This window comes from Cololabis saira, chromosome 11, assembly GCF_033807715.1.
Source record: "Cololabis saira isolate AMF1-May2022 chromosome 11, fColSai1.1, whole genome shotgun sequence".
Lineage (NCBI taxonomy): Eukaryota > Metazoa > Chordata > Actinopteri > Beloniformes > Belonidae > Cololabis > Cololabis saira.
The window spans coordinates 13,088,517-13,101,075 of record NC_084597.1 but is presented as its reverse complement, the minus strand read 5'-3'; the positions used below and the strand labels follow the sequence as shown (position 1 = coordinate 13,101,075).

The 12,559-nt window shown below is 37.0% G+C and overlaps 2 protein-coding genes across 3 annotated transcripts; one reads left to right on the top strand and one right to left on the bottom strand.

The window, feature by feature from the left end:
- Positions 1–2,505: 2,505 nt before the first annotated feature.
- Positions 2,506–8,008, bottom strand: LOC133454992 (surfeit locus protein 1). Of its 2 annotated transcripts, none has more exons than XM_061733766.1 (9): positions 7,859–8,008; positions 7,032–7,107; positions 5,925–6,052; positions 5,743–5,825; positions 4,550–4,741; positions 3,336–3,408; positions 3,010–3,172; positions 2,756–2,837; positions 2,506–2,670 (listed from the first exon to the last, which is right to left on the bottom strand). In XM_061733766.1, exons 1-9 carry the CDS (start codon positions 7,919–7,921, stop codon positions 2,604–2,606), a joined length of 927 nt encoding a protein of 308 aa, XP_061589750.1. In that variant the 5' UTR covers positions 7,922–8,008; the 3' UTR covers positions 2,506–2,603. The 2 variants fall into 2 exon arrangements, with proteins under 2 accessions (XP_061589750.1, XP_061589751.1); XM_061733767.1 differs by having other exon boundaries at positions 7,032–7,089.
- A 29-nt stretch (positions 8,009–8,037) lies between these two features.
- On the top strand, positions 8,038–11,290 carry surf6 (surfeit 6). The gene is made up of 4 exons (XM_061733765.1): positions 8,038–8,267; positions 9,632–9,844; positions 9,947–10,029; positions 10,108–11,290. Exons 1-4 carry the CDS (start codon positions 8,177–8,179, stop codon positions 10,795–10,797), a joined length of 1,077 nt encoding a protein of 358 aa, XP_061589749.1. The 5' UTR covers positions 8,038–8,176; the 3' UTR covers positions 10,798–11,290.
- The last annotated feature ends 1,269 nt before the right edge of the window (positions 11,291–12,559 follow it).

The window sequence follows — 12,559 nt, the reverse complement described above, 5'->3', positions numbered from 1 at the left end:
ATTTTTTTTTTTTCAAACAAATTTAGGCAATCTGTTAGGAATTGGAAATTCATTGTCACTGTTTCGGGAAAACGTGAAAGCCATCAAACTACATTTCTTGGAGTAATTATATACCCTACAAAACATCACTAGTACGTACTTACCTTTGAATCGTGCTCAACTCTTTACATGTTCTCCTCATAGGTACCATAACTGATCCATCAGCTCCTGCATTGAGACTGACCTGTCTTAAATTACCTATTTACAGATTAGTCACCAACATCAAGACGTTTATCATAAAATACCCAGTAAAAATTAAGCCCAATATCTGTTTGCCATTCACATGGTGGTGCAGATTCTGTTGAGCAAGTGTCAGTGATCCTGGAGTTCCCATCCTTCACAAAGCATGTCAAATCAGGATTAGGCTGAATATCCTGGACTGTGGAGGACATATAATAAATATTTTTTTCACATGTGATATTCACCAGACAGTAATCTCGTCTGTCCTCGTTTGAAACTCAGATCGAGTCAGTTTACTGATTCAAATGGAAACTTTATTTAAACTTGACAAGTCAAACTTTATTGATAACAAGTAACAATAACAACACAGAGAGATATCTTTTGCTGCTACAATCTTCTCACTCATGGTGCACCAGCAACCAGAACATCACCTGTAAAAACTATCGCAGATGGAAGACCAAACACATAAAAAAAACGAAATAGGGCAAAACCACAGATATAAAACACACAAAACCGCAGTTAGTGAAGAGGTTGGACCATGGATGTATAGAGTTGGACTCATTGGATGCCATTTTAGTTTGGAGGTTTCCTTCACTAACTGTGGTTTTGTGTGTTTTATATGCATGGTTTTGCCGGTTTCGTTCTTTTTTTTAAATGTTGTTTGGTGATGTTCTGGTTGCTGGTGCACCATGAGTAAGAAGATTGTAGCAGCAAAACATATCGATCTGTGTTGTTTTTTATATTTTAAATAAAGTTTGACATGTAGAATTTAAATAAAGTTTTGATTCGAATCGCTGCTGCGATACGTCAACGTCGCCGCCATATTGGATGTGGCAAGACTGCGCTGTAAACTAATACAAGTAAATTGACTTATTTTCATAAAGCGCCTTTCTACAAAGAAATGTACGTTTTACGTCTCATTAATTCATTCATACAGTCACTCATATACTTGGCAAACAGTTAGGCATCAAATATAGTATATTTAATTTTCTCAGATGGCAAAAATAAGAACTTTATTGATCCCACATAGGAGTAATTCATGTTATATCAGCTATAGAGAACAAGGTAGTGCCGAAAAACAATATATATCCCCCCTCACAAAAATAAGAAAAATAGAGAAACATATTTTCTCAACAAAACCTATTTTACATTTTTCAAAATAACATATTTGAACGATTTTTCAGAGAATAAAATAACAAGAACGATTTTTCAGACAATAAAATAACATTTGAACCATTTTCAGACAACAAATAACATTCTTATTTTTGTGAGGGGGGGATATACATTGTTTTTATATATATATGTCCATGATTGTTGGCTGCATTATTCACCACTGAGCTCAGCAAGTGATTTAGTTCGATTTGTCCAAAGGGTTACTTTCAATATGACTGATGCAGGAGTACAATGCATCTTCAGCCACTAGAAAGTAAAGTTAGACCAAATGGTACAAATCTTTATAACGGGGGGGGCGCGCGCGCTCCACAGAGACCATCCCGGCCCGGATGACCCCAGGACGACACCCCTGCATGCCAGAGCCCACTCCCAGCATGGAGGCCCCCCATGAGGAAACACTGGAGCTAAGAGCTACAAGAAAGCAGGATAAGATAGGCTATGAGGTTAAAATAAACACTAAAAGAGTTTAAAAGTATAACATAAAATCCTTAAAGTAGGTTTAGAAAGCAAGGCATTAAAAACTGAGAGAATAAAATAATAGAATGTATAAAATAGACCATAAATAACGACTAAAATGTTTAAATACATTGAGATAAAACAATGAGATAATAAAATAGGATAAACTAAACTAAAAATTATAAAACAGAGTAGCATAAACAATTATAATGTAGTATATGTATGTACTATAAAGATAGTAATGGTGGGGCATCACAGTGGTCTACGGTGGTCTGAATTAGGTATACCTTCTTAGGGCAGGTAACTAAGTATCAAGGGAAATAATGCTGGACCCAGATGAAAAATCAGATGAACCATCTTTCCACCAGTACTTAAATGCACCATGTACAGTATGGACGAATCTGAGGCTTCTGAGGTGTGAAGGATCTCAAAACCATCTGTGCGTATCTATAGCTTTGTGCATGTGTATCAGGCGATTCGTGCATGCGTATTTAAACTTACGCACGCACAAATCTATTAATACTCACCAATCAAGTACCAAGCACAAATCACATATCCAGTAATACGCACACACAAATGTTTTGAATCTATTTTCTCTGAGATTTTCAGAATATAGATTAATCAACTCAAGACTGCAAACAAAGTGAAGAAGCTCCACGCTTTATTTATTCTCACTTTATTCACTATTTACATATGTAATTATCAGTAAATACACTGCAGATTATATATATGATGACAATCTCATATTAAATAAATTACAGTTTGATCTTCCTGATGAACTTGGTATACCACATGTAGGAGGTAGCAGCACACAAGCCGTACCTAAAAAGAGGAGGAATTATTTATATTAATAATAATACATTAATAAATACTACTTTTACAGGACAAAGATGACATCTCCACCCACCATGTTACTATATACTGCATGTGCTCATTCCTCAGAGTTATTCTGGTCTGTCCACCAACTGGTCCACCAGGAATGGTGCTTCCTGCACGACACAAAACACTTCATCATATTTATGTGAAAGATGCAAACACTCTTCTGTCCGACATTGCTGGAGCAAAACCGTAACTGATATGTAAAGCAGCCACGGATATCATGATTTAATCATCAATCAAACAACATTGACGATGAAGATGATGATTATCCGGAGTGGTTACCGAAGTCGGCGTCGATGAACATGGGTGCGGCTCCAGTGACGTGGGACATGGCCTCCAGGTCACGGAAATGCCAGCGGTTTCTTGCTACGTCATTGTCCGGCACAAATGGTTTACGAACCTCTGTGAGCCTGACAACTCCCACCACTTCCACTTCATCTTCAACCTGGATAAAAAATGTTTAAGAAGCGTCATTCGGTATGCAAATTTTTAAGTCAGCTGCAAAGTAACAGCTGGATGCCAAGAAAGGAGGTGTCTCTTGCAGTAGAGACACTTTTATTTTTGTGTTGTTTCTGCAATGCTGTTGTACAACAGTCTTTGATACTAACCTGCCCCTTCGTCCTGGTCTCGGGTCTTATTTTCTGCCTTGGGACGTACCCTCTGTTCACCAGGATTGTAATGCTGCAGCAACACAAATACCACGGAGCAATGTTGGCTGTTGTGTGAATCAGAACAGTCAGTACCTTCAGGGCCCGATTTACTAAGATCCTAAATAAAGAGTACTAAATTGCGTGTGCACTGAAAAAGTTTGCGCGTGCTGTTGTTGTGTGTTTTGCGGGTGATCAACTAAGATTGCGTGCGCAATTGATAACAGGTGCAAACCTCAGTATTTAAATGAGGTGTTGCGCGTCTTACGGTTTGCGGCGTGAAAAGCACCCCCTCGTATATTCAATGATAAGTAGACCAAGAAAAAAAACAACACACTGACACTTCAATATATTTATATATACACACTCACACAAACACATACTTAGGAGTTTATATTATATATATTTACAAATATTATGGAGACAACACAGTAAGCAGGCTATTAATTAATGACATCAATAACCATTTACCCGATTTTTTTTTTTTACCCGAATCCATGAGCGCATTTAAACATGAATCATTAACACAAAACTGGACGCTAAACAGAACATGGACAACAGAACATGAACAGAACACGGAATGAGAATATCATTTTTGTCAGACGAGGGGGTGCTTTTCACGGCAGGGGTGCATACGGCACAACACCGGGGTATGACTGCAGAACAAGTATAGGCGCACAATGAGAAACACTTTTTTCTTCATGAAAACACGTGATTTATTTATTATCACAAATAAAAAAATGAATGTGCCTCCTGTGGCAACCTTTTGTTGAATAATACTCGATTTAACATTCAAATAAAATATTTCTCCTTTTGCATGTGGAGATTAGCACCTTCCTTTCAAACGTATTAAATACAGACGCAATCACAATCCCTGCAAAAACTTTCAGGCTTGGTAAATCTCATTGCGCGTGGTAAATGGACCAATTTGCATCTTCCCCTCCCAGTATTTAGCGATTTCTGGCGGGTACGCCCCATATTGATTATTCATCAGGGCAAAAGTACTAAATGGATTGCGTGTGCTATTTTGCGCATTTGAGAGACGCAGTCGTCTTTGCACGCTGTTAGTAGATCAGCTGGCACTTTGGTTTGCGGGTGCTGTCAAGTTTGCACACGTTTTTACACACGCAAACCTTTAGTAAATCGGGCCCTTAATGCGTTATCTGGCTCCTTACCCGAGGTCAGTGCAGTGGAAAGGGGTGATGACATTGGCGCCAGTTTCTCCGCTCGAAGACAGCCGTCCCGCTTCCCTGGCTTCTTTCTCCGGGTCGACGGGTGAGCGGGGCAGGATGTAGAGCTCCTGTGAGTGGTCGTAGTGTCCACGTACTTTCACCCTTCTGTACTCCAGACCGTTCAACTCATGAGGACTACGATGAGGAAGGAAAGAAATGGTCAATGAACTTAATTTTATTAGTTTATTTATTTATATGAATAAATGCTGCAGGGATCTGATGCATCATTTAAATCTAAATACAAAATGCATTTCGTGTTTGTGCATTTTAAGATACAAAATGGAAACAAAAGAAAGTGTTTATTTTAGCATGAGCTGCTATGATTATCAGTGAACCGTTGTGCTTCATCATCTGAGACCTTAGAAAATACTGTATTTACATATTAAAGTACTGAAAAGGAATATATTTGTTCGAAATTGTAAAAGAGCCACAATTACAATGAGATCAATACATTTGGGCACTGAAACAACATAAATATTTTATTTTATTAATCCAAAACACATCAGTTTCAATTTAATGGTACTAACATCATAATTGCCAGCAAAAATACGAGAACATTTTCAGAAACTTTCCACAAGAAGTTAAAATCATGAATTTGGTAATGTTACTATTATAAGTAACATAACTATTATAAGTACAGTTCCATTATTGACCATCTTATATTTTGATGACTTATTTTTATTGTATTTATTTTGTTTTGTTTTTATTTACTTGTAAGAGATTAATCTTGTAAACGCTTCTAAAATACATACACATATGTACTTTTGTTTTTAGGAAAAGAAAATGCTGGAATATCCTGGGTACAATTCAGCTGTACTTATATTAAATATAATTGTTTCAATCAAGATTAACGTGAAGCAAGTTTTTAGGTTGTACTTGTGAAAGATTAATTTGCAGTTTCATTTAATCCCATATATTCACAATAATTTCCACCAATAACTCTAATTCACTTCCAATTTCAGGACAGGACATACAGTATGTGTGTTATTCCTGTATTCCAGCAACATCTGTGAAGCAAGTATTTGGTCTGCATAAACAGCCTATTCAGTGTCCTATGTTGAATAAATTAGCCATTTTAGTTGGTCTTCCTCCATGAGTGCAAAGAGATTTATACTTGGGCCAATAAATGTACTTACTCAAGAGGAAGCGGGATGGGCGCTACTGTGGTTAGTCGATGTAGATCATCAATTAGCCCCATTTTCCACTGACGCCTTTTCACCTTCGAAGACATGGCGTCATATGAGTAAATAAAGACAAACAAACAAGAGACCTAAAAACAAAAAATGATAAGAGACATCAAAAACTCCACAAATTGTACCTGCCAAGTCCCAAGGCCAAAGGTGGTGACAGGGATGAGAAGCAGGAACCATTTGAGGAAGGAGTCTTCGCCCTTCTCTGCTTCGGCTGCTGCGGAGCTGGACAGCCGCCCCAAGTTGATAAACTTGCCTGAAAACGTTCAAGTGCAACCGTGATTTTGGCACAGTAAGAAACCACATCAAGAAAAGGAATAATAAATGATGATAATGATAAATGTTTTTTCATAAATATGATCAGAGTAACAGATGTTATTCATAGTCAATGTTTTATGTTAAACAGGGATGCACAGATCAATATTTATAATGGATATTGCCTGATATTTGAGTTGATCTGATGGCAATACTGCTGAACATTAGGGTATATGGAGTACGTCTATCCACAATCCAATACAAACTTAAATGTATAAACAGAATCCTAATGTATCTTTGTTGCTGTTAAAGCCAGCACAGGAAGTTTTATAATACAAGCTCTAAACTTCCTGTCTTGAGGAGCAGGTGGAGAAGCAGCTGCATGGGTTTAGCTGGTGATCTAGATTAAGCATTACGGTCGCAATGTGATGTTATTTTGGACTAGAAAAACCCCACCAGGGTTCACCTGTTGGTGAAATGTTAGATCCTGCAGCATAAATGATCAAAAAAGTCTGGATATGTCGTACAGTTTCCCAGGTCGGAAAGACAAACCTTCTCTGACACTATCTCCAAATTATCTGACCGACTGCTCTTAAAATTAAGTCAAAAGAACACGTCAACTTTATGACAGATGTTTGCACTTCTGATGTGTTCAAATATTAAAACCTAAATGCCTGTTTATTTCCCATGTACATACTTTAAGTTTAATTCCTGGAATTGCTTATTTGTTATAAATTACTCATTCATTGTTAATTTGAAAAAATATGTTTATTTGCCATTAAAAATAAATAAATAATAATACTGGTGTCTGATTTGTACTCGGTATCGGCCCTGGTTTAGGAATACTGCCTTAAAATATCGATTAGATCATCAGTTTCTTATTTTCTGTTCAAAACTGACACAGTTGTTAAGAAAATAAAATAGAGCTGGAGAATCAAGGTAGTTCTCTTGTATAGTCATAAGAAAATAATGTCAAGTACCGTCTCCACGTTTGAAGAGTCTTGGCACGAAGAGAGTCCTTTTGATGAAAACATAAGTCTGCAAAGTAGAAAAACCCTGAAGTGAGACTGCGGTTGAATTGGTTTGATATTGGATATTGGATATTGGATATTGGACATTCAAAGACATCCATTTAACTTGTGATACATACCACTGATTTTTGGTCGTATTGCTTGTGATGTGTTCATGGTCATCTAGACTATATATCACAAGAGAGTAATTATTATAAAATCATACTATGGGCTGATTTAATGAGGTTTAATGATGATTTAATGAGGTTTAATGAATTCAACACCCATAAAACTTGTGATACATAATAACACCGATTGTTTTCAAACCACTTGTGATGTGTTCATGGTCATCCAGACTATATATCACAAGACAGTAATTATAATTAAAAAAAAAAAAAAATCATACTATGGGCTGATTAATGAGGTTTAATGTATTCAACACCCATAAAACTTGTCACCAATTGTTTTCAAACCACTTGTGATGCGTTCATGGTCGTTTGACCAAAATCAGTGGTATGTATCACAAGTTTTATGGGTGTTGAATTCATAAAACTACATTAAATCAGCCCATAATATGATTTTATAATAATTACTCTCTTGTGATATATAGCCTAGATGACCATGAACACATCACAAGCAATATGACCAAAATCAGTGGTATGTATCACAAGTTAAATGGATGTCTTTGAATGTCGAATATCCAATTCATCCGCGGTTGAAACAGACGTGCAGGTCGAGCAGTCAAAGGGACATGCATGCTTCTTCAAAAACACGCACAAACTCTGCTACAAACTCACCTGTTTGTTAAATGTCGGAAGAAGCCTGCTGGAGTGAGACAGCAGTGATTTCAGAGAAGCCATGCTAAAATGAACAAATTGATGAAGACGCGTGTAGAAAAATATCACCTACATAACAGCTACATAACCAACTTGTTTCCACCCGGACACTTTTAGGTGTCATTTGCTTCCGGGTTACTAAGGTTCCGCCTACTAGTTTTAACATCACACCATGGACCCACGTGTGTACAAAGATATGATGCTTTAAATCCGTAAATTTGTGCGTGCGTTTGTTCCGTATTCCTATTTTCACGGCGACATATATTTCTAGTTGTAAAGATGGATCTCGCGGCGAAGGACGCGTACATTCAGAAACTTGCAAGTAAAGTGATTTCCCAGCGAGAAAATGAGCCAAAGAAGAGACCGTTTGGTAAGTGTTAATGGCTTTATTTATTGCAGTTTACAACCTTTTTTATGGGGGTTGAGTCTAAAAGACACTGTAACATGTAGGGATTTATGTGTCAGCGGGAGAAAATAGCATATTATAAACGTGTGTGTGGTGCATTCCCTTGTTTCACCACAGGGGGCGATAGTCTACTTTTCTGTTTGCTCATGATGTTTTTTTTTACAATCTTTATTGAATAGTTCTCATATTACAAAAAACATAAACAGACAGACATACAAAACAGTCATTAATACATAAAAGTACAACAACACAGGAGCCAGGGGGATTTTTAAACAAACACATTAAATAGAGAGCATAAATTAATAGTTTTGACAGCTTTTTTGTTATTTGAGTCAGAGATGGAACTCAAGTATTGTTTGGTTTCATTATCAAAAATTAAAAAAAGGGGTTTTGAATGACTGAATTTGGATTTATGAATATTAAACTTTGCAAGAATAATTATTAAATTGATTACAAAAGATTCTTTAGATTTGTTTCTTTCATTACTGATGAAACCAAACAATAAATTTTTCCAATACAGAGTGAAGTCAGAGTCAATTTTATCCATAATAAATCGGGATGGAAATACTTAACTTCTTAAATGAGTATTTAGTGCTTTTGCTACATTTGTTGATAAACACAACACAAAAATATTGGAAAACGAATAATCCCATAACTAATGGAAACCATGCACGTACATGAAGTAACTAAAAGTTCAGAAAAATGCATAATTTGATGTAAAACTATGAACAGTAGGCAGTGACACATTCAAAGGCACCATCTCTTTGAAACAGAACTGCAGAGATGTGGAAAATAACATTTCGTTTTTTCACAGTTTGCTGTGTTTATGTGTTCCTACAAGTCCGAGTGGCCCTTGGTTTGACAGATAGGGAGCCTTTTGCATGTTTGTTTTCATGTTTATAAGCTATAAATGGCACACAAGTTTGATCAAGGAAGCAAAGATTAATTTCTGAATATCGATTCATGGGCCGATGTTTATTTCAGTGAGGGCACAGGAATTGTTTCATGAGATATCGTTCGGGTGAACTGATCTTTCAATGATCTTTCAAACACCCCCTGACTTGTCAAGCGGGGTCATTTTATCAAACGCAATTAACGCATTTACTAAAAACTGATGGGGAAAACTGGGGCACATTGTCAGCTGTCACTGACTTTTGCCTCGTGGAGAATGAGGAAGCAAGAGGGTCTTGAAATTTATTTTTCTTTCAGAGCTGTACTGACTTGTTTTCCATCAAATAACTTAAGCATTAAAGAGACCGTAACCTGGCAAGAACTTATAATTGTGCTCCAAGGAAGGCATATAGTTTATCATGTTTGTCCGTCTTCAGTTCACTTCCAGGGTAAAAATGGCACTGATCCACCAAAGAAGAATAAAAAGAATAAAAAGAAGGACCTTAAAAATAATGCCACGAATGAAAACTCGCCCAAACCTCAGCAAAAGCCTACACCATCTCCAAAAGCTCAGAGAAGTCCAGCTGCAGCAAAACAAAGCAAGGTCAAGACTGAGACTACAAATGGAGCCACAACACACATGCCTGAAGGTATCTGAGAGGATGCAAGTTCACTAATGGTCTGATTTCAGAATCTCCTTAACATCACTTGATCTCATTTTATGGTGTTTTTTTTTTCTTTATCTATGAAAGGACGGGACGTTGTATCCACTTTTTCCACAGTAGATGCGTTGCGCAAGAGGTTGCATCAAAAGATTGAAGAGTCCAGAGGGCAGGTATGTTGTATTCTGATGTCGGCATCCTTCGCCCAAACTGTTTAAACATTTATGCATCCGTTTTTCTTTTTTTTTTAGGGTGCCCCAAAAGATGCATTATCAGAGGCAGTCCAGGCAAAACGTGCAAAGCGTAAACTTGAGCGGGAGCGCAAGAAGAGGAAGAGGAAAGACTTTTTGATGAAGAAGCTTGCTGAGGAAAGTGGGAAAGAGCCACCAGCAGAGATCAAAAAGGAAAAACCGCAGGTTCCTGTGTCAGTCAAAAGAACTGAGACTGCTATTATCTTTAACAAAGTGGAGACGGTGGAACAGGAATATGTTGATAAAATGCTGAAAAAGAAGAAAAAGAAACAAAGTGTGAAGGGCCAATTGACGCCTCTGACGGGGAAGAACTACAAGCAGCTCCTCAGCCGTGTCGAAGCTCGCAAAGCGAAGCTGGAGCAGCTCAAAGAGAAAGATGAGGCAAAGGCCGAAGAGATGGAAATGAAGATGAAGTGGACCAACCTGCTCTATAAGGCAGAGGGCATCAAAATTAAAGACGACGAAGACATGCTGCGCTCCTCTTTGAAGAAGAAAGAGAAGAAGCGTGAGCAGAGGAAGAAGAACTGGGAGGAACGGAGCGGGAACGTCGTAGAGAAGATGCAGAAAAGGCAGGACAAAAGGAAAAAGAACCTCCAGAAGCGCAAGCAGCTCAAAATAGAGAACAAGAAGAGCAAAGCGCGGAAGAGGGGCAGAGTACTGCCCGAGGACTTGAAAAAAGCTGCAGTTTAGAGAAGATAAATGTAATGTCAGTGTCGTTCTGTGGGAAAGACATTTTTAAAATGTTCGTAAAAGTGAACTGCTCATGCACAACTTATTCTTCCATTGCAGCTGTAATATACTATGTGATATTATCAATAAAAGCATGTCTTCTCAGATTAGTTTGTTAACTTCAATGGAAAACATAAGCTATGAAATTTTCCATAACACTACAAAAACAGAAGTTTTTGTTTTTACTGACACCGATATGAGGACTGATGCAAAACTGTCAAAAGGGATGAGAGATCTACTAGATGGGTAATGAAAAATCTCTTGCTATTGTCTTTTTTTTTTCTCTTCCTTTTTTATGGCTCTTTATGTTAAACTCTGGCATTCTGCTTGACACTGAATGCAAAGAAATATGGAATTACAGGAATGCCATGATTTTTTTTTTCCTGCATTCAGAATACTTCTACAATCCCTATGTAACTATTAATTATCAATCTATCTCCCCGCAGTCTTACAGTCTCCCCGCCAAGTTGAGGGCTCCACAGAACTTGGACACTTTCAAAACAGGCCTGAAAACCCTCCTATTCAGGAAAGCATTTAACTGTTAAGGGGAGTAGAGAGGAGAGGATGCTGGTGTGTTTTTTCGCCACTTCCCCGTAAATTATTATTGATACTGACCTTTTCTTGTACTTGTTTTAACTCGTTTTAATCTTGTAAGCACTCAGAGCTCTCCTTATTCAGGGAATCTATCAATAAATTCCATTATTATTATATCAATGAAGATGAAGCTATTACAACTTGAATAGTTCGGAATAAAATCTAAAAGGACTACAAAGAAAACATATTAAGAATGTGTGGCCTACAGCTGCTCTATATTGGTCAGATTTGAGCGCCTGTAAAAGATTCAAGCATACTGGAGATTCAGCTGGAGCCGATCTCAAGTTGACTCTCTGACCTTGAAACTCTTATAGCTATTTTTTGGGAATGAAAAAAATAGTGAATGAAAGGACACGTGAACCAGATAGAGGAACACTTTTCCTAACGGAGTGACCAATCTCATCATCAGACGTCTCTCATGAATGCATTAGGGCTGGATTCCTGAAGATTGTGAATGATGGATCAGAAAGGGTCTTTTCCATGTGCATTGCAAAAGACAGAATGGGGTTGGATGATGATGACAGCCTGTCTTTTATAGTGAAGTAATTCCATGAGAACTTGTCTTTTATTGTGATTTATCATAGCCTATGTATATAGCTATCTGTCTGCATATTCAACATACTTAACTTTGCATTACATGTATAGTTACTTTGCATTTAATTCTTCACATATGGAATTGCTCTGTGTGAAAATAAAGCTCAGTGAAGCAAAGAAAAAAAAAAAGATTAAGATTAATAAACTGATATGCCAAAAGAATTTTAAAGTTTCCAAAATATACATTCATGAACAAAAGGGAATTTTTTTTTTATTTTTACTTATTTTTCTTTAGTGATTTGCAATCATATTTTTAAATGTATTCCTTGAATTATATATATATATATATATATATATATATATATATATATATATATATATATATATATATATATATATATATACATACAGTACTCAAGTTTAGGGGGGATGGCATCCACCCTGAAATAAAAACGGTCCAAATCATCCCCCCTGTAAAACTGCCATCCCCCCTTTCCATCCCTTATGTCATTTCATCAATGAATGTGGTTTTACTGCTATTTCAACATTTAGAGTCATCACCAGAAAAATAACACCAGAAAAATAACTTATTTGA

Bases quoted from the DNA above. Each gene is read 5' to 3' on its own strand.
- LOC133454992 (XM_061733766.1), bottom strand. From the start codon at position 7,921: ATGGCTTCTCTGAAATCACTGCTGTCTCACTCCAGCAGGCTTCTTCCG. The intron at 6,053-7,031 runs GTACTTGACATT...GAACGTTTTCAG, and splicing joins ACTCTTCAAACGTGGAGACG to GCAAGTTTATCAACTTGGGG. The intron at 3,409-4,549 runs GTAAGGAGCCAG...GTGTTGCTGCAG, and splicing joins TTCCACTGCACTGACCTCGG to CATTACAATCCTGGTGAACA.
- surf6 (XM_061733765.1), top strand. From the start codon at position 8,177: ATGGATCTCGCGGCGAAGGACGCGTACATTCAGAAACTTGCAAGTAAA. The intron at 8,268-9,631 runs GTAAGTGTTAAT...GTCCGTCTTCAG, and splicing joins GCCAAAGAAGAGACCGTTTG to TTCACTTCCAGGGTAAAAAT. The intron at 10,030-10,107 runs GTATGTTGTATT...TTTTTTTTTTAG, and splicing joins TTGAAGAGTCCAGAGGGCAG to GGTGCCCCAAAAGATGCATT.